Source organism: Periophthalmus magnuspinnatus, chromosome 9 (genome assembly GCF_009829125.3).
Source record: "Periophthalmus magnuspinnatus isolate fPerMag1 chromosome 9, fPerMag1.2.pri, whole genome shotgun sequence".
In the NCBI taxonomy this organism is placed as follows: Eukaryota; Metazoa; Chordata; class Actinopteri; order Gobiiformes; family Gobiidae; genus Periophthalmus; species Periophthalmus magnuspinnatus.
Genome location: NC_047134.1, coordinates 34,442,592 through 34,463,461, shown reverse-complemented (window position 1 = coordinate 34,463,461; position 20,870 = coordinate 34,442,592). Strand labels below are relative to the sequence as shown.

At 41.2% G+C, this 20,870-nt stretch overlaps 2 protein-coding genes across 2 annotated transcripts in view; both read right to left on the bottom strand.

Annotated features, from left to right (window-relative positions):
- Nucleotides 1-182: 182 nt before the first annotated feature.
- On the bottom strand, nucleotides 183-4,422 carry ubac1 (UBA domain containing 1). Its single transcript, XM_033972188.2, has 10 exons — nucleotides 3,981-4,422; nucleotides 3,466-3,583; nucleotides 3,325-3,398; nucleotides 3,047-3,154; nucleotides 2,822-2,924; nucleotides 2,482-2,590; nucleotides 2,151-2,409; nucleotides 1,728-1,814; nucleotides 1,458-1,596; nucleotides 183-1,350 (listed from the first exon to the last, which is right to left on the bottom strand). The coding sequence occupies exons 1-10, from the start codon at nucleotides 4,116-4,118 to the stop codon at nucleotides 1,235-1,237; spliced, it is 1,251 nt and encodes a 416-aa protein (XP_033828079.1). The 5' UTR covers nucleotides 4,119-4,422; the 3' UTR covers nucleotides 183-1,234.
- A 789-nt stretch (nucleotides 4,423-5,211) lies between these two features.
- The window catches only part of LOC117375838 (neurogenic locus notch homolog protein 1-like), a 30,317-nt gene continuing 14,658 nt past the window's right edge, over nucleotides 5,212-20,870 (bottom strand). Inside the window, exons 9-33 of the mRNA XM_033972166.2 lie at nucleotides 20,708-20,821; nucleotides 18,604-18,717; nucleotides 18,273-18,506; nucleotides 18,086-18,196; nucleotides 17,296-17,634; nucleotides 17,109-17,222; nucleotides 16,449-16,568; nucleotides 15,658-15,810; nucleotides 15,347-15,575; nucleotides 14,705-14,906; nucleotides 14,334-14,487; nucleotides 14,046-14,230; nucleotides 13,455-13,587; nucleotides 12,816-13,073; nucleotides 12,532-12,644; nucleotides 11,891-12,423; nucleotides 11,284-11,715; nucleotides 11,054-11,202; nucleotides 9,873-10,086; nucleotides 9,530-9,620; nucleotides 9,089-9,254; nucleotides 8,224-8,522; nucleotides 8,003-8,150; nucleotides 7,817-7,914; nucleotides 5,212-7,731 (exon numbers count right to left, since the gene is read on the bottom strand). Coding sequence (XP_033828057.1) covers nucleotides 6,367-7,731; nucleotides 7,817-7,914; nucleotides 8,003-8,150; nucleotides 8,224-8,522; nucleotides 9,089-9,254; nucleotides 9,530-9,620; nucleotides 9,873-10,086; nucleotides 11,054-11,202; nucleotides 11,284-11,715; nucleotides 11,891-12,423; nucleotides 12,532-12,644; nucleotides 12,816-13,073; nucleotides 13,455-13,587; nucleotides 14,046-14,230; nucleotides 14,334-14,487; nucleotides 14,705-14,906; nucleotides 15,347-15,575; nucleotides 15,658-15,810; nucleotides 16,449-16,568; nucleotides 17,109-17,222; nucleotides 17,296-17,634; nucleotides 18,086-18,196; nucleotides 18,273-18,506; nucleotides 18,604-18,717; nucleotides 20,708-20,821 — 6,068 coding nt within the window. The 3' untranslated portion in view covers nucleotides 5,212-6,366. The remainder of the gene's footprint in view (nucleotides 7,732-7,816; nucleotides 7,915-8,002; nucleotides 8,151-8,223; nucleotides 8,523-9,088; nucleotides 9,255-9,529; nucleotides 9,621-9,872; nucleotides 10,087-11,053; nucleotides 11,203-11,283; nucleotides 11,716-11,890; nucleotides 12,424-12,531; nucleotides 12,645-12,815; nucleotides 13,074-13,454; nucleotides 13,588-14,045; nucleotides 14,231-14,333; nucleotides 14,488-14,704; nucleotides 14,907-15,346; nucleotides 15,576-15,657; nucleotides 15,811-16,448; nucleotides 16,569-17,108; nucleotides 17,223-17,295; nucleotides 17,635-18,085; nucleotides 18,197-18,272; nucleotides 18,507-18,603; nucleotides 18,718-20,707; nucleotides 20,822-20,870) is intronic.

Sequence of the window (20,870 nt, the reverse complement as noted above, 5' to 3'; positions counted from 1 at the left end):
CTCCCTGAGCAGAAAAACAATGAAAAACTCTAAATCTTGGCATCACACACAAACCTTCATTTTGTTATGAATCCAGAAAAGCAAGAGCTCTGGAGAGTTTGACTCAAAGGATTAAACAGTGTAAATAAAAATCCACTACCCATGGCAGTTCACACAACTCTGACACAAAGATATATCATATTATAGGTAACACAAATGCTTTATATATTGCACAAGAAGAAAAAAGTTGGATCCAAAGTAAAGGCAAGTTTAACAGTGATATTATATGATTTGGTTTGACAGCATAGTGCTCTTCTCATTAAAACATGTAACCAAAAGATTGGAAACAATTGAATTATTTTATATCATGCTGATCTCCTTTTACACAAGTATTTACTCATTCCAAGTTAAAGGCAAACACCTTTTGATTAGGCTCAGATTCATTGAACATCTCAAACTGCAGCACTTGAGGCAAAAGGCGAATCTCTTCCTCAAAACTGTAGCCAGTGACGTTATAGATGTGGACAAGTGCTCAAGAAGGACAACATTATGTTATGACATTCAAAAGTACACCAACAAGAAACACACAGGCCAAGTATAGTTTTTTGTAAAAACACTAAGACACAGTATAGAGTACGGATTTCCTCTAAAAGGCAAGAAAAGTTAAATAAATATTTTAAAATAAGCTAAAAGGACATTGTGAGCATAAAGTGAGAGGCGGCTCATTACAGTACCTCGGAGAAAGCCTCTCACAGTCAACTGCAGAAAGAGGTATTGTGTAAAACTTTGAACGTAACAAGCACAGAGCTTGGACCTCTCTCTACTTCCATTAGAATAAGACAGAACAAGAAAAGAAACAAACCCTTGAAAAATCCTCCAACATTCACACTAATAAAACGTAATAGCTTAACAAGACAAAATTGTATTTGATATTTAAATATTGCAAAACATACAAAAAGAGTTTTGAAGTGTAAACATTAATAGGATGTTTGATGTCAATTTACCACAGAAATTATATCATAAACCATGTCTGCCTGAACTATAAATTGTTCTTATTAAATATAAAAAAGACACATTTCCTTTTTAAATATTGTCATTTTAGTTTTGCGTATCTTTACATTTTCTTTGTATTGTATGTATATGTATTATAAATAGTATTATGTGTAACATATTTGATACTATTACTTCTCCTTAACTAGTTTGCCCAACATCAAAACACACTCACTCACACTTTCAAGCTGCCACAGTCACACGGCTACGTGCGGTTCAGCGTCTGGAAGATTCTGGAGATTTGGAGCATGACAGGGCCAGTCTCTGGGTCATTCATCCACTGGGTGCTGTTCAGAGGATTTTCTAACATGTCCTCAAACGCTGCACAGACACAGAAGGACAGAAAGTTTTATTCCCATTAATCACCAGCTTTGAAATTATGCAAAAAAACCAAACAGATCTTAAGTCTAATTCACAAATTACAATACCTAACAATGTTTTAGGATTAGTAAGGCCCAGTTGCACAACTGGATTCTCTAGAATGGCTTGAAACAATGGGCTGTTGGTATCGATGCCTTTGTCCAGGTCTTCAGGGGAAGGCTTTCGGTCTCCCAGCAACCACTCGCACTAGAAGATACAGCATTATTAATGAATATGTCAAAAACATAATAACCACGTTTGCCCGTGTGTGCACTGTGAACTCTCTAGTTTATGTTATTCATTTTATGTATTATACAAGTGGTGTACACAATACATACTGCAGCATCCTGCTGGTTGTTATTAACCCTTAGAGCATCGATAACTTCCTTCTCATCAAATCCCATCTCCATCAGTGCAATAACAGCCTATGAAAAGTGGAGAAGAGAAAAAGTAATACAGATTAATTAACAAACACCAAAAATGAGTAATCTGGTTTGTGTCTCATATAAAACGTTTGTGACGAGCAGTTCTTTTAATATACAATAGAATGTGCAGTTCAAAAACGTTATTGTCAGAAAAACAGAGAACAGTTTACCTCCTTAACATGGTTCAGCTACATCTAGTAGCCTTTGTCAGACTATGCATGATTTTTATTTGGCCACTAGAGAAACTGAATTATTTATTTATTTGGGATCAAAGCAGCATCTTCAGTTTTACATGAGGTTTATGTATTGCAAGCTTCATATGAGGAAGTCACTCACTCTAGAGTCAGGGCGGAATTCTCTTTTCCTTCTGATCCTCTTAAAGATCTCCGTGAGCTCGTCCTGACGGCTGCTTTCTTCTGTACTTAACTGACTGGAAAGACTACGCAGGAGGTTGGGGGCTGAGGCTGAAGAACCCGCAGAGGCAGCAGCAGTAGCCCCCGCTGCAGCAGAAGACTCTTGACCAGGAAGAGGTGTGTCTACTGTGGGGTCATCTACATGTTCAATCAGCCACTCCATGGCCTGGGTCACAGACATGCTACAAAATATAAAGATGTCATAAAAGTGACCAAAAAAACCTACAAATAAAAAGCACAAACTCAAAACATACTGATTCAATCTGAGGGCTTTGATGGCTCTACTCTCTGCAAACCCCATCTCTGTGAGCTGCTGAAGAGCCATTTCATCAACTCGATCCTCCTCATCTTCATCCAGCATTGCTAAAATATATAATCAGTGCATAGTTAAAATAGTTTACTGTTAAGGCAACAATTTACAATCTCAAAATAAACATGCGTGACTCTGGCATGCATGCAAGAAGGGTATGAGTTATGATTTTCCCTTCAAAAAGTTTTAAAACAATTAGACAGTGCATTTTTAAAGATTATAAACAAAAACAACCAAATACTTCTCAAGAGTGGGTTCATACAATCAAGCAATTCAAACTTTACCATTGGCTTTTTTAAAGAGTTCAACAGCATCCGGATTCAGGGCAAGAAGTTTTTGAGCTACTTCAATAAGGGAAACCAAGATTTTTCGAAGTTCTGTCTGAAACTGGTACACAAAGCAAAAAAACAAAAAAAACAAAAACATAACATGTCTGTATAAACAAAATACTTCAAATTATGTACTGTAATACATAAAGAAATCCCAAAAGCCAACAAACATACACTTACATCTCTGATATTGTGCTGAGTGACTGTGCGGTCAGTGTGGTGTGTTGAAAGATTTGCTGTTGCTTTTAGGATTGCATCTTTATCCGGGGCCTTATTATCTTGTTTTTTCTGAAAATGTAAAAATAAATACATACATAAAAAACACAATCTTTGATATTCTGTTTTTACATTTAAAATATTTACCCATCTTGTTTTTTTTCTGAAAATGTACAAATACATCCACACATACATAATAAAAACGGTATTTAATATTTTGTTTTTACATTTAAAATTGGTACCTTTTCTTCTGCACTAACGTCTGCCATCTTTGGAGCAGTCGGTGGTGGTCTCTTCTTGATAAGCAGTAGAACATCTTCAAAATAAAAGAGGCGTGTTAACAATAAACCACAAGTCTATATAGAAAACTTACTCTTACATACCTTTATCTTTTAGATTTTCATCAGCAACAGTTTTGGTGTCAGTTAGAACTCTTTCTGTAGCAGCGTGGATCAGTTTATGATGGGTAAGAGTTTTGGGGTCCTCAAGGCCATGTACAGTCTAAAAGAGCAGTAAAAACATATTACAATATAAGACATAAAAAGTATGGTCACCAGAAACATGCTTATCATAATGTATTTGGAGTAATTTACATAATGCCAGTGCTACATTAATGTTAAGACTGTTATATTATAGACCTGGGCCTATTTCACAGAAGGAGAGGTGAAGTGAGGTGCTGCATTAATCGGCAATGTGACAGAGCTTTTTGGGGAGGTCCTAGGAGGGGAAAGGGGAAGACTATGATTATAGTTGCCTCGCTTATAAGGTGCAGCCAACCTCCTAAATTATAAATAGCAACGTCTACCCAGTTACTCTAAATACTAGCGTGACATTGACACTGACACAACACAAACTAAGCCCAGAGGTACAAGAGGGAGAGAAAATCACACAAACATACATGTTTTAAGCACTTCTCCTTTAACTTCTCCACAGTGGTGTCTTCTGTGACCTCTTCTAACCATTCTGTGCCGTCCATAGTGCACATGTGGATTTTCAACACCTTCCCTGCAAAGATCTTTTCCTCTTGCACAAACATAGTTGTATTCTTTAAGTGTACTTGGAGCACCAGTGTCGTTAGCTTGAAGCAGTGTCTCTGCGCTGTTAGCGCGCTAGTGTTAGCACATAGCTCCTAGCATTAATCCAACAATAACAGAGAAAAACAGGAGCGATTAGCTGAAAGTCATCATCGTCTTCATCCGCAGTATTTGTGTAATGACTACAGCTTCTGAATGTGCTGATGAGACTCTCTCTCAGGGAAACATCGGACAGGCAGGCAGCAGATATCCTATTTTTACCCTGGGACTGGCGCTGCGTGAACTTTGAACTTCAACAGTGCGCGCAGTGCATCATGGGAACTGTAGTTTACGTCACACAGGGGCCTCGCGGCATGTTTACCTCTAAAAAATAAAAATAAATGCGGTGAGCTACGTGTATATCTTTATAACTGTTTTATGTGTATCTATGGGACTTAGTTTGGTCAAGTTAACGAGACCCTTTGGTTCATTGATTTGAAACAAAATACTTACTTATGTACTTAAAATATTTATGATTGCTTTTCAACTGCATAATGTTGATGTAAACCACTAAGATACATTTTATAGTTAAATCTATGAAAAAAGCGATAACCATTTGATTTACCACGGCTTATGTTATGCGCATAATATCTGCATATAAAGAACTCTGCTCTTGCTCGGTGCAGTCACTAGAGGGCGGTATAAACTCTGCTCATACTCGGTACTGTCACTAGAGGGCGGTATAAACTCTGCTCATACTCAGTACAGTCACTAGAGGGCGGTATAAACTGTGCTCTTGCTTGGTACTGTCACTAGAGGGCGGTATAAACTGTGCTCTTGCTCGGTACAGTCACTAGAGGGCGGTATAAACTCTGCTCATACTCAGTACAGTCACTAGAGGGCGGTATAAACTGTGCTCTTGCTTGGTACTGTCACTAGAGGGCGGTATAAACTGTGCTCTTGCTCGGTACAGTCACTAGAGGGCGGTATAAACTCTGCTCATACTCAGTACAGTCACTAGAGGGCGGTATAAACCTGTATTAAAATATCTACCTTGCCCAAAGCGTCAAAATGTGAAGGTTAAGGGACTTAAGGAGACGGAATCATAGTTTATTTGCAAAAGTGTTTTATTATGAAATATGCCGACGTCATGAACCAAAAACATACATTTATTAATTTGTTTTTACAAGAAAACACTACTGAATGAAAATTATATATATTTGTTCTTTGTTTGCAGAAATGACAATTGTAGCCTATTTAAATCCTCATTATGACAAATCATTTTTAAATGCACACTTTTAACAATATCAAAAATATTGTTGTTCACAGCATGCAGTTGTCAGATATGAATTTATAAAGGACTTTTTTTCTTTCTTTTTTTTTTTTTTTTTTTTTTTTAGAAAAGTACTTTAATTTTTTTTTCTGCAACTTTATGCAAAATATTCAAAAGTAAAGTGATCTAATCTGTTCTGTAGAGGCTGGAGTCATATCAATTCAAATGACATGTTAAGACATTTAAGATTTCTTGAACAAAATCTTCATTACATGTACATTTTGTAACATATATACACGGAAACAGCCATAGGCTCAAACAAGTAGAAGAACGCAGGTGTAGTATTTCATTTTCCCTCAGAAAAACAGGTACATTTGATCTACACCACAGGAATAACAGAAAACTTGAAACTCCTGTCACTGCTTTTTTCTGATAACAGCTGTACACTGTACAACATTATACACCCTCAAACTCACAGAGAAAGTGCACACACACAGAATGTGTGCCCACTTCAGAGGCACGTTTGAATAATGCAACAAACCTGTCAAAATAAAAAAAACTGTCCTACATGAGTGAACGACCACGTTCACATCGATTTGACTTTTCATCATCATATTTCACAAAGAAAAAAATATAATCACCTTTTTTGTGTCAACTAAACATGAACGTTTACAAAAACTAAAATCAGAAAAAAGATGCCCAGAATAAAATAAATACCCAGTGTATGCTGTGTCTCTGCAGTAGAAAACTTAAGCGGGCGACTAAAGAAAAACGCCGACTGAACATAAAAATCAACTGGCACTCAAAATTTCTGCAAGCAGGCAAGAATATAAATAAATCCACATTAACAATAAATAATAAAAAGAATAAATGAAACTCAAATCTGATTATGTCAATTACATAAGTGTACACACAAATGTACTATACAACCTGGCCACGTTTTAGTTTGAAGTAAATTGGGAAAATAGAAAAAATATATATATATGTACAATTTGTATTTAAACTGTCCTTGTAGGTCCAATCTGAGACGGGAGACTCGTAGGCGGACTTGAAATACCCTCTGACCAATCTGACATATTGGAATGTGGAGAGGAACTCGACCATTGATCAGGAGACCCAGGGGAGGGCGTCAGAAAGGGGTGGTCAGGCACTTGGACCTGGTGGTTTGGGGTGTTGTCCAACGGGCCGGAGTAACTGTGCTGCGACGGTGGAGTGAGGAACTGGGTACTGGGTATCGACTGGGTCATAGACGTGGGCCTGATTTGCGTGTCCTGTGGTAGGATGGTGTGGATGGGGATGCTGGAGCTGCCTGTGCCCGGCTGAAGTTCAGGGGAGCTCAGTTCACCGTTCATGAAGTTCTGGTTGTTGGCTGTGGTGGAGCTCTGGTGCTGAAGCTGGATGCTCTGCTGTTGTTGCTGTTGTATTTGTTGTAGGTTTTGCATCTGTTGGATCTGCTGAGCTTGCTGTTGCATCATGTGGGGCGGCGGTGCCAAGCGGCCGTTGGGGATGCCCTGGTAACTTATCATTTGAGACAGGCTGGCGGCGGCGTGGTTGCTGTGATGGGAGGCCATTAACCCGTGCTGCCCTCCTTGATGTAATCCCCCCTGACCGGCAGGGCCTCCTCTGATGGGGTTGAACTGAGCGGACTGACTCATGGTGCCGTGCATTCTGGAGAGCCAGTCGCACTGCCCGTTCATCGCCGCCTGACCCGTGGAGCTGGACACGGGCAAATGCGTGAGCCGGGGAGGAAGGGGATCGAACTGCATTCTGGCCAGCTCTTGTTTACTGGGCAGGACCATGTGGTTTACGGCGAGATGAGGGTCGGACATGCCCTGCAGGTGGTTCAGGGACACAGAGGGCGACTGTTGAAAAGGTGACGTCATCATCGGAGGTGAGGCCACGTCAGACACATAACCGTGAGGGGACTCGAGTGAATCCACCGGAGACAAAACAGCAGAACTGTCCAGGAGGTTCCCTGACTTCCCATCTTGTGAATTCTTCTTCTTCACCTTCATTTCTTTACCGTCTTTGCAGCCGATGCCTTTGGCGCTGGGTTTCCGTGCCTTTTTTCCGAGGCACGTGCCTTGAGGCGGGGGCTGTTTCATACTCCCTAAGTATCCGTTTGGAGAACACAAAGGGGGTGACAGGGTGGTGCTCAAAGACCCTGCATGCATCTGAGGACTTCGTACTAGATTGTACTCATCCATCAGTCGCACAATGTCATGATGCATTCTTTCCTGTGCGATGTCTCTGGGTAAACGGTCCATGTGGTCCGTTATCTCCCTGTTGGCAAAGTGGTCCAGTAAAACTTTTGCAGTTTCATAGCTTCCTTCTCTCGCCGCCAAGAAAAGAGGCGTTTCCTCCTGTGGGTAAAGCCGACGTGTTAGTGTTTAAAGGAGCTTTATTTTACATAAACATATCACGGACATGTTTGTAAAGCTTTTCTACCTTATTGTTCTGCATGTCTTTGTTGGCTCCATTCTTCAGTAGAACAATCGCTGCCTCCACATTGTTCACAGCTGCCGCCCAGTGAAGGGCAGATTTACCTAAAAACACCAAAACACGGTTAATGCAGTGACTAAATATTCTATGATACTGTAGTTGTTTTTAACAAAAAAGAAAGACAGCACTTACCAAAGTCATCAATCGCATTCACATCAGCGTGACAGTTAATGAGCTCCTCCACCATGCCCTCCACCGCCAGACGAGCGGCCAAGATCAGAGGGGTCGTTCCGTCGTGCATCCGTGCATCAAGATCTGTGGCTCGGTTTCTTATCAAAATCTGTAAGCACAGCACATTTACACATGAATATAATAAGATCATTTTATATATGTGTGTGTTAAAGTGAATGTACCTGGAAGACGCCCTGTGCGTCTGCGGCCACAGCGGCGTGCAGCGGCGTGCGGCCCATATTGTCCTGAATGTTGGCGTCCGCACTGGCCTCCAGAAGCCGCTTGGCCGCGTCAGAGCGGGCGTAACGAGCGGCCAAGTGAAGCGCCGTTTCACCCGTACGGTCCGTCTGGTTATGTAAGTTGGCGCCCTGATAAATGAAGTCATTGATCACATTGGCTGAAGCGTCTTCCTCTTCTTCACTGTTGCCCGTTTCCAAACCTCCGCCGCTGCAGGACGCGATCATCAGGGGAGTGAATCCATCTGCAAACACAGAAGGCAAAGGCGTGTAAACCCAGGCACCTGTGGCCAGAGCTCCACAGGCACCAGAAGCTTCAAAGCCGCTTGAAGATCAGAACAAACTAATCGAATGTGGATTTGACACTTTTGCCTGAGTTCAATCATTATAGCCCCGACTTTCAATAAGAGATTCTGATCAAGGCTCGTGCACAGAAGAGTCTTCAGAGGAAAAGTGAAGCTGAGGGATAGAGGCTGTGGAAGGATAAACCTGACAGCAGCAAAAAAAAAAAAAAAAAAAAAAAAGATAGATTTTTTTTAATATATAAAAATATAACTATGCTTAAATTTTAAGGAAAATGACCTAAATTATGGTAAAAATGTCAATCATCAGAATCATTCACCATCACACACCCACACACCCCACACACACACACACACATATATATATATATATACATATATATGTGTGTGTGTGTATGTACACAGACACACACACACACATATATATATATATATACACATATATATATATATATATATATATATATATATATATATATTTATATATTTATATACACACACACACATACCTGGTCCTCTGACGTTGACGTCCATACAGTCGTTCTCGATCTCGCCCTGAGGAGGAGTCGGGGCGATGGACGGGATCCTCAGATCTGCAGCGTCCAGGTGCTGCTGCGTCCACTGACGATGGTCAGTCTGATCATCTGTGTCCAGTATGGCATGTTCATCAAAATGCTAAAGCCAAAACAACAAAAGTGAATTATTACTACATGAAATAATAATAACTACAATAATAATAATTATTTTTTATTTATAATATGATATTTAATATTCATACAATACTGTTATAGCATAATTTCAGTATCAACAAAAATGCAATTTTCATTAATAATAAAATAATTGTAATTATTGTATTTTCTTTTTATTATTTCTTAATACATTAAAAATTGTAATAAATAATTAATTTATTATTTTTATTCAACACAAACTGAACTGAGTAAATAACTCACCTTAAAGCGTTTTACATCTGACGTCTCGTCTTCGCCCCAGTCGTTTTGTGCGTCGTCCATGAGGGATATGTCTGATGTGTTTTTCAGTGGCCTGTAAAAATTTAAATTATTTTGAAAAATGTAGTAAAATTCTGTGTATCGTTGTTTTCAAACTGAGGCACTTCTCTTCAACGGTGAAGCTTAAAAAACACGTACATTGATTGCATCCTCACACCCCACCCCTTTTCTACTTAATTAGCAGCACCTGCTTAAACGAGTCTTTAAAGTCAAACTGTTCACTGTGGTTTTACAGCCCTGTTCTTACTGATAAACACAAAAAGTTTACAAAGAGAATAAAACTCACTTTAATCCCACAGAATCTTCTCCGACTGGTTCCCGTCTTTTCTTTTTACTTGGTTCTGTGGTTTTGAAGCCTTCTGGAAGCCACAAGCGTCCGTGCTCATGCCGCCGCTTTCGTGCAGCCACCATCCCCACGCCGAGGAAGGCCAGTAACCCAACGCCACCGAGAACCAAGTAGATCGGGTAGAAGTCCTGGGACGGTTGGGGGTCCACACCACCTGATGGTAAAAGGGACAGTGTGGTCATGCCTCAAGGAGGAAAACAAGGATCCGGCTGTAGTCCAATCGTCTCTGCACCTCCAGCCCAAAGTCTCACAGTTTGTGGAGCCTCACTGTCCTAAAGCTCGTGTGTATCTATAGACTCATAATCAGAATTGCTAACCGCTTTTCATCAAAAAGGAGAAAAGGTTGGAGAGTGATAAAAAAAAATAAAAGGGGGGGAAAGAGAACCTCCTCTCTCCTTTTCAACCCAGAGTACCAAGAGACAACTTTACCATTTCTTCTTTAAGAGAAAAAAGGAGGAGGATTAATGAACTTCAAATTACTGCACGCGCTTTAAGCTGTAAAGACGAAGGATTTATTAGGATTTTCGAGATAACAAAGACTCCCAACTTCTAGCACACTCCCGATCAATTTTTCCCCTTCTCTTTTTTTCACTAACGATTTTGAAATGATAAACTCCCCCAACCTAAACCCTTAGAGATGCATTAAGTCCTGGTATTACATTCAGCGAGGTGAAGGTTGCAGCAGCCCCTCGCACTGTGAATGAGGCATGTGCACACGCGTGTGTCTAGATGTATACGTCTCACACATGTCTGACAAAAAAGAGACAGTTACGTTGTGTGAGAAGGGGCTGGAGCAGTTGATTTGAAGCAATTAACCATTTTGGAGCCTGAAGCCAGTGGATTTACACAGAGAGGGATTGATTGTTTAGGCCAGAGATTTGCAATTGCATTTGTTCAGCGCTGCATAATAACCACACAATCAAAGAGCATAAAGGTAAGAGCATTAAGTTTAACACAGTGAGTGTAAAAAAAAGACATGTTTAGGTCTTTAGGCAACAACTAGTGATTCCTCTGAAAACCATTCAATTAGATACAAAATTATTTCTTATTTTAACAAAAAAATAAATAAATAAACTCAATAAACAGGAGGAAGTCAAAACACAGGTATAATCTGTACTCACTGTAAACAGCCTCGATGGTGTAGGGGACGTCCAGTTTGTCACTGGATTTCAAAGCTCCCAGGAAAGCGGCGGCCTCGTTGGTGCTTTGAAAACATTCTGTGGACTGTTGGAAGCACTGACGATTATCCACCTCTAAATGGACTATGGAACTAAAGCAAACAGAAGGACACAGGTTATTATCTACAATTTAAAGATACTAAATAATACATTAAAACCATCAATATTCTTACCCTTTAATTTGCAAAGGATCCAGTTCCCGTTTGGTCAGTGGATGTTCTTCTGGTGAAACAAACAGACTCCTCTTGACGACGTTGAGGACTTTAGCAGGTACATTTGACCAGGCGTCTACAGAGCGCTTCACGTTGTACTTCTTCAGCTCGTGCTGGTTTCCGTAGTACGGATAAACCATCATCTGTCCCTTTGAGTCTCTCCTGATCAGAACATTAGTGCGAAGCACCAGGCTCAGCTCGCGCAGGAAGCCAAAGGAATTGTTCAGAAGCTGTTCGGGCACAATGTGGACGACCAGCACCAGCTGACCCACGGCGAGCTTCTCGGGCATATGGGCACAGTCCAGACCGTCCCATCCACACTCGCCGTTATTACAGCCTTGATCACAGTGGCCGTCTGCATAGTGGTCTCTGCAGTACTGGTCATACAGGGGGCTGTGGGGCACAGGGTCAACCTTTACATATCGGATAATTGATTTTTACACAAGGTTTTTACACTGGAATAAAGTTTCTACTGATGTTTGTTTTCTGTTCTGCTCATGACATATTTGTATTTACTTGCTCCATCAGATACTGTGCACATGTTTGATACTGTGAGGAGAGCACTTACTTGCACTGGCCCTCGAGGTTCTGACAGTCAAAGCCGTCATACAGACATCCAGCGTTGTCACATTGGGAATCACATTTTCCATTATTAAAGTATCGCCAGCACTGAAGAGAGGAGGAGCAGTTTTTCCAGGGATCGTCAAAGTTAAGAGAACAGTCGCCGTTGTCCCAGCCGCACGCGTGGTTGTTACACACGACATCACAGATCTTGTTGTGTTTTAGATCCTCACACTCAGGTATCCCACACACTTCTTCCTTCAAACCGCGGTCCAGAATGTGACAGCGCTGACCACCGAAGTTAGTCGGACAGACACAGTGGTAGAAAGGAGCCTCAGGCGTGTTCTCACACGTTCCACCGTTGTAACACGGGTTTGAAGTGCACGGACTGTTAGCAGGAAATCTGCATTCAGGCCCAGTAAAAGACGGAGTGCACAGACATTTTGGACTTTTGTGTCCAGAGATGCAGGTGCCACCGTTGTGACAGTGAAGTGTCCCACAGGCCTGAGCATCATATTCACACGTAGAACCTGAAAATCCCTGAGAAACAGCCAAAGAAACTAAAGTTAGAATGTTAGTGTGTTTATTTACAGGTCAGTCATCAGTCATTAGCTAATACTAGTAAAACTTTGATGAGTGCAGACTCACAGGAGGACATTTACAGATAAATCCATACGGTGTATTACTGGCGACAGCACAGGTCCCTCCATTGTGACATGGTTTCCCTTTACAACCGTCAAATATTAAGTCACAGTGTCGACCTAAGGAGGGTCAAAATGCACAGTTTGGGTAAATATAAAAACTATTTTCAAGAAATGTAACAAAAGCAATTTAAAAATCAGGAGGGCATCTGGAAATGTTCATTATTTACATCACGATTCCATAAAACTATGTGTAATTGTCTTTGGTTTGTCACTTTAAAGCGTGTTTACCTGTGTATCCGGTGCGACACTCGCACTGGTAGTTGTTGGTGAGCTGGATGCAGCTGTGAGTGCCCCGTGGGTCACATGGGTTGGACAGACACTCGTTGACGTCTCCTTCGCAGCGCTCCCCCACGTATCCAGAGGGGCAGACGCAGTGATACCCCCCGACTCGATCCACACATCTGCCTTTGTTAAAACACTTTGGCTCTTTGGTCACAGCGTCAATAAACGGGTTGCAGTCGTCAATGTTGATCTCACAGTGAACGCCTGAAAAACAAGTGTATGTTCAAAAGTTATTTCACTTTCAATTTTCAATGTTCACTCTTCACTGGACGGTGAAGTAACTGGGGTCATTCTGTTTAAGACTTTTTAAGAGAAAAGTCTTGTGAACATAAAAATAAATAAAAACCTAAATATTATATGCAAGCTTTACGGTTAATTATTCCCTAATTGTAGTTGACCTACACCACTTTCCTCCCGTCAAAGATAGAAAAATCAATGCTTATTTGACAAGACAGAGGTGAGACGGGAGGAGGAGTTTTCAGGCTTGCCCTGGGTGCTGTTAAGCCCTAATTAATGAAGCGTGGAGGCTTGAGGGGAAGTGCGCGGAGGAGAGGGGTCCGGTGGATGCGTGGGGGGTCTACTGACCTTGGGTTCCCCGGGGACAGGAGCATTTGTAGGTATTGATCAGGTCAATGCAGGTGCCCCCGTTCTGGCACGGCTGGGAGAAGCATTCATTGATCTCATCAGAACAGTTGGTCCCCACAAAGCCTGGCATGCACTGAGAAAAAGAAACAAACAACAAGACAGAGGAAGAAAAGAAGGGAGAGTGTGATCAATGTCAGACATGAAACAGAAATGTTTTTGTTTACTTGGCTATTTTCTGGGTCCTGTTCTGCCGAGGCCAGCAGATCTTTGATTCCAGGGAAGATTACAAGAACAAAGTTTGCTCTTTCTAATTGCAACTGTTAAATGTTTTATAGTTAAATTAAAGTTGCATTATCTGATTTTCAAACCATGAAATGAAGGAGCACTGCTTTTACATTATGCCCAAAGGAGGAAAGAAAACAAAATTGCTCAAGTACTAAATTACAAGAATAAAGCTGTGTATCCCACAAAATAAAATAAAATACAAGATTTAATATTAAATTATGGACGTAAACAGATACTATATGAACAACTGAACTAGTGCAGGTGTAGGATATCATATAAACTTCAACAACACGAGTGAATCTTCACCTTGCACGAGTATCCACCCAAAAAGTCAGTGCAGGTGGCTCCGTTCTGACAGGGGTTGGGGTTACACTCATCCACCTGCTCCTCACAGTAACTCCCAGTGTAACCCAGCTGACAGTGACAGTAGTGCACATTTCCTGCATCCAGACACTGCCCAGAGTTACGACACAACTGTGACACATCCACCCCTGACAAACGCACAACAATAAACATCGAAAAACACGGTTAATGCAAAATAAATACTGATAGTAATATAGATGTTTTTTGTATTTATACTCCACGACTCTGTACCTCTTTGTTTAGCTGCTACTTCACACGAAACAGTCGGGACGTCGCAGTACTGCCCACTCCAGCCTGTCGCACACTGGCAGCTGTAGGTGGTGCCCCTGTGCCAACAAGACCCTCCATTTTTACAAGGAGCAGACTCACACCAGCGAACCAGACCCTACAGACAAAGGAGGAAAAAAAATATGTGAATGAAAAATACAAATACAACACAAAACATGTCTGTGTATCTTTGTAAATCTGCTTGACTTTTACTGATTTTCTGACTTTCTCTAATCTGTTGAGCAGCGATGTGAGTGCGTTTGTGATTTTAGGCTCTACAAATGAATTTAATCAAACGTTTATAACAAATAAGTTGTAATTCCTGTGCCGTTTACCTGACAGTTGAGTCCGGTGTATCCGTGTGGGCAGGTGCACTTGTAGGTGCCGTAGCTGTCGTGACACGTGCCTCCGTTCATGCACGGCTTAGAGTCACATTCGTTGATATCGTGCTGACAGTAGTTACCGGTGAAACCCGGGGGGCACAGGCACGTAAAGGCGTTAATACCATCTACACACGTCCCACCGTTCAAACAGGAGCTGCGAGTTCACAAACACAAGGTACAGGTTTGGAATAAATAGTTATACAAGCTTCAAAACATTCCATAAATATTCTAAAAGCTGCTTGAATTATCATTGTTTTACAGTTTAAATCAATAAGAATCTCACAGTTTAATAAAGTTGAACATAAACACACATAAATGATTGAATAAGTATGAACTAATTATGAGAAAACATGCTAATTAATGTGTTAACTAAGTAGTACTAAGCTTGAATCATTCTGTTAATTACAAATCAGTTATTTTTCATGATTTATAAAGACTAACAGTTGTAGTTATTAAAAAGCAAAGCATTTTTTTCTTTTTTTTACACTCCATACACATCAGACACAAGTCAACTTTTATGAATCTACTATAGAGGGCAGTAGTGAGCCAGAATCCTTTAAACCAGGAGATAACCCGGTGAGCGTGGTCTCATACCTCTCTGTGCAGTCGGGAGTGTTGATTTCACAATGAATTCCGCTGAAACCAGACGGACATGTGCAGGTGTAACTGTTGACGCAGTCTGTGCAGTTGGCTCCGTTTTTACACGGGTTACTCTCACACTCGTTTATGTCCTCCTCACATTTGGTCCCACGAAAACCAGGCAAACAGGTGCAGAAAAAGCCATTCACCTTGTCCTTACAGACTCCACCGTTACTACAAGGATCTAAATGAGGAAAAGTACAGTTTTAGTTACACATAGCAGCGATATTTGTGGATTATTCAGACAGCATGTGGTCCGGTCTTACTTGGTTTGCAGTCGTCGATGTCGGTTTCGCAGTTTCGTCCACTGAATCCCGGTTTGCAGTTACATCGATAACTGCCTAAAGTGTTTTGACATGTGGCTCCGTTGCGACAAGGATTTTTTACACATTCTTTGATATCGACATCGCAGGTTTGACCTTTAAAAGAAACACTTATTTATTAAAAAGAAATACACTCACTCTATTACCCCTAGTATGTGTCAAACAAAATCAGTTTTTAGTCACAATCTCTAGATTAAAACCACGTGCTGTATTAGACATAACCATAATCATAGCCACTTAATGATATTTTTGCAGTTTTATAGCTTTACTTTGCTTGCAGTGTTATATTTCATTATATTTACAGCTTTTGGTATTAGCTCTACTCAAAGTATCTTCTAATATTCTAGTTAAGTTTTGTTTTGTTTGTTTTTTTGCATAGTTTTTATATTCCTGCTGTTCTATATCGACATGATCTACACAACAATATTTTTGGGGTTAATTGTGCTTTTTCTTTGCCGTAGTGGGATATTTGTGGTCATTTTTTTGCAATATGATGAGATTAAGATGCAGAAGTTTGAAGAAATAACTTCTATGACTCATTATAGAAACAAGCTAATTACTGAAGTGTTACATTCCGCTATTAAAAAATTGTTTCAATATTTTCCTTTAACGTCACCAATATTTTCCACTTCTGCATTTGTTATTGTGCCAGGAATATTTGTGTTGCAACACTGGAATTTCCTCACAAACAAGGGTTCCTTAACTGAACTTCACAAACTGTTTGTGTCCAGTACCTTGCCATCCTTCAGGACAAGCGCAGGAAAAGCTCTGATAGTCTTCAGATTCCTGACACACGCCGCCGTGTCGACAGGGTTTGGAGCTACACGGGGCCATTAACGTTTCACAGTTTTCTCCTGTAAAGTGCAGATACCAAGTCAAACACTGATGGAAATTATAATCTTCTTCAATAATATCTTGTAGTTCATGAACTTGGAGATTAGCCAATCAAAATGGACAAAGAATCATCTTTCAATCAATGCTATCAGTGGGTTTGCCAGGCCCAGTCCCTGTTAAAGGCCTGTACAGATATTTCCCTATCTGTTTCCACAACACATAGCTCATACAGGAAGTAAGCTCCAGTTTCCGGCCATTGTGTAGCTATTTGCTGGTCTGTGAGACAGGAAGCAGGCATACAGGAAATGTGACAAGAGCCTCGCTCCCACACTAGCACAAGCAATGCCCTAAAGGAGGATTTTTCCAAAAAGTTGATAAGACAAACTTTCTTCAATTTCACATATACTTTTCTCTTCCTGAACAAATAGAAATGTGAGATATTAACCAAAAAAATAGTTTAGAGTGTCCAGAGGAAGTGTTAATATTATTTGTTATTCGAGACATTCAAAGCTAAAAACTGAATAGTATAAAAAACATCAGATGTGTTGTTTTTTTCATACCAGTGTAAGGTAAAGAACAGATGCATTTATATCCAGCGACATCATCAATGCAGAACCCTTGGTTCAGACATGGGTTGGAGGCACATTCGTTGATATTAGTTTTGCAGTTCGGTCCTGTGATTCAAGAAGCAGCAGGTGAGTTCGCTGCTCATTAACAAAGACATAACAGAATCTAAAAAACACAAACCTGTGAATCCCCCTCGACAGGTGCAGATGTATCCGCTGATCATGTCCTTACACGTGCCTCCGTTCATGCACGGGTTGGATTCACACTCATTACTGTTTATTTCACAGTTTTTGCCAGTCCAACCAGAGTCACAAAGACAGTTGTATCCATTGATTTTGTCCTCACAGTGACCATGAATACAGGGACTGCTGAGGCACTCGTTGACTTGGGAGAAGCAGGTGGTGTCGTGGTATCCTTCAGGACACACACAGGTGAAGCCATTGATACCATCAACACAAGTGCCGCCATTATGACAAGGGCCGCTGGCACATTCATCTATGTTAATGTTACACATGGTGCCTGAAAGACAGACGACATTTGGAATTAGATGTTGTGCATTAAAAAGGTACCGTAGGTTATTACTATTATACAGATATAGTTGTATAAAAAACAATAATTCTGTTTTGACTTTTTGATGCATTGAGAAAACCACAGTGTGTAACAAACGCCCTTTTAACTTTAAAGTAAGAACCTGCTTCTAGGCTTTTAAAAGCTCAACTTTCAGGAATCTTTCAATGAATCTTTTCTACAACTAAGTCCCTGATGGCCGTATGTGCCAAAGAGCGGGTATCCCGTCTCTCTTTGTGGGACGGCCTAACAGCAGTTGGCTGGGGACAGGGTGGAGCTGGAAAGTGACACCGGTCGAGCCTCAGAGGAGTGTGCACACTCGCTCACCATCTGTTACAATAAACACCAGCAACACACTTTTTTCTTTAAACCATTAAACTTTAGCATTTATCATATTTCTTACCAGTGTAGCCCGGCTCACAAACACATTCATAGCCATTGATTTTGTCCAGGCACGTTCCATAATCACATGAATTGCTTTTACAATCGTCAATGTTGATTTCACAATTGATTCCTAAAAAAACAAGACAAACTTGAATCACTTGAAGCCTTGAATTAAAAAATAATAACTCTAAAGCACCTGTACACACCAGTAGTGCCTTTGAGACAGTTGCAGATATAAGAGTTCTCTCTGTCCTGGCAGGTGCCTCCGTTCCGACAGGGTTGGCTTAAACACTCGTTGATGTTGGTTTCACACAGACGTCCTGTATAACCAGGTTTACAGTGGCAACTGAACGAGGCCAAGCCGTCGATGCAGGTCCCATAATGACACGGGTCTGAGTAACACTCATCGATGTCGGCCTCACAGTGTCGTCCTGAGTATCCTGGGGAATAATTGAGACGTATTAACTGTATTATAACATATATACAATACCAACAAATAAATGTGAAGTAGTGTGTAAATATATATGAGGCGGTTACCTTCAGTGCATTCACATGTGTAGTTGTTGGGCCCATCTGTGCACTTGGCGCCATTTTTACAGGGCGTACTGGCACACTCGTCGATGTCGATCTGGCAGAGGGACCCGGTGAAGCCTGGAAACAACAAGTAGGTTTTGTTGAATGTCAGTGTGTGCAGACATTGCTACAGTGTTCTCACTACTTGGATTAAGTCCCACTCATAATCCTGGGCCCATGCTATAAGGGTCCTCAGCGAATTAGAAAACTGCATGTTAATTAACAACTGCACAAGATTGCGAGCTCTCCATCTTTCCTTTCACTCCTTTTCACAATCTGATGGGAAAGTAGGGGACCATGTTCGTTGAAAAAGGGGGAGGGAAGGAAGAGAAAAATAAGGGGAGAATAAAATTTGTGAGGCCTCCTGACCATGAGGTGGGGGGACAAAAGCGGGCCTGTCCCCTCTGTGCAATGCTAAACTGAGCCTGTTGCCTCCTTTTGTCCCACAGAAACTTTTCCATCACAATGCATTTTCTCATGTCTTGTGCCTCTCCTCCCTCTCCCCCTTCAAGGCGCTAAAAGAGCCGGCTTGACCTCTGAACCCTGCTATTCAATTCCCTTGGCATTCACAATCAACCAACAGACTTTCTCTTTTCCACAAGTTATTTTCTGGTCCTTTTTTCGTTGTTCTTTCGCCACATGATGGTGCAGAGCTATAAGGACATGGCCTGATGAAGAGATAACATTCCAGTTCCCCTCCCCGCCTGTTTTCAGGAGCACAGAGGTATAATCCACACCAAAAACACACAGTCTCAGATGTGGCTAATCCAGGGAGGAAGTGTTTGTGTGGCCAGTGGTTATACATTTGTCTCCCAGTGGACACTTGTCTCCATCTCCAAGTAAAACACATGCATTGAGAGCAACAAAAAACTGTATTTTTCTATATAATATATGTATTATTTCAGTGTGACACCTTAATTATTTTGACAACTGATTGACATTAAGCGCTTTAAAAAGACATTCATTCAACGTCAATATTAATAAACGCAGAAATAGCTGGTCTGAATGATGGAGTTACACATAAAGTATATTAGCCAAAAGAGGATTAATCCCCAGACTGTTGGAATTATACATTTCAATGCCTCTCAGCGGGGTTTCCATGGCTATTCCATGTCCAGAAATCAAAAGAGGGGACCCTCGCTCGAGGCCTAGCGAGCAAGAGAGACATTTACATCTGAAGCAGGTCAGTAATGCCCTCCTCCCTCATGGCCCTCCCTGTGTGCATTTGGATAACAGTGTGTGCATCTGCCCCCAACACTTGAGGTTTCCTGCTCTCAAACCCCGCTCAGTTTTAAAGCTTTTGTGTTCACTGCTGTACTCCCTCCCTCTCCGTCTTCCACATGGACAGTCCTTCTCTTTCTTCTGTTTTCACTGCTTCTCTCAACAGGAGGAATTTTGCCTTTCTCCACCCAAGCATGCCTTTGATCCACCCGATTCAAAGCCTCACTATTTTACCGAAAAGGAAGAAAGCAAAAATCACTTCCACCTCAGTAGTTTAGCTCAAAATATGCTAATCCAAAAACACATTTGCTCGAGCTGAGGACTTGACCGATTTCTTTCACACAATCGATTTTTAAAAATACGTTATATTTAATAAAACTCAAGGAAAACACGTTCAAATCATCCATGTTCTGGCTCAAATCAAGTCGTAATTATAGCATTTGGGTTGAAAACGTGCTTTTTCTAACCAGATAATCATTGCTCTCCTCATTCATCATCACTTGAATACATTATTTTAAGAAACACAAACTTGTTATAAAAGTTCAAACTTCTACATCCTTTCCCTATAGATTTCCCCCACCTCGACTGCTGTGTTCATTCTGGGCTCTCCAGGCCTGTGTAAGCCTGCCTCAAGGCTGGGATTAGTGCCCGTCTAAAGAGGTGTTTGTGCGTGCGTACTCGTGTGTATTTGTGTGCGTTTGTGTGCGTGTGTTTGCGCTCGAGCGGGAGAAAGTACGAGGCAGGAAGACGGAGGGAAAGATCGACCCCTGCGCCCCCTGGACCTCTGGCTTCCTCCCTGCGTTCTCATCTCACCCTTTCTCCGTCAGCAGCACCGCGAAAGCCTCACCTGTGGGGCACTGGCAGAGAAAATTGTTGATCTTGTCGATACATTTGCCGTTGTTGAGGCACGGACTGCTGGCGCACTCGTCTGTGTCAATTTCACAGAACTCTCCTTCGTAACCTGGGCAATTAGCAAAGAAAAACAAGAAAGAATTAGACTTTAAGACGTC

Bases quoted from the DNA above. Each gene is read 5' to 3' on its own strand.
- ubac1 (XM_033972188.2), bottom strand. From the start codon at position 4,118: ATGTTTGTGCAAGAGGAAAAGATCTTTGCAGGGAAGGTGTTGAAAATC. The intron at 2,591-2,821 runs GTAAAGTTTGAA...TATATATTTTAG, and splicing joins ACTCTTTAAAAAAGCCAATG to CAATGCTGGATGAAGATGAG. The intron at 1,815-2,150 runs GTGAGTGACTTC...CACTTTTCATAG, and splicing joins AATTCCGCCCTGACTCTAGA to GCTGTTATTGCACTGATGGA.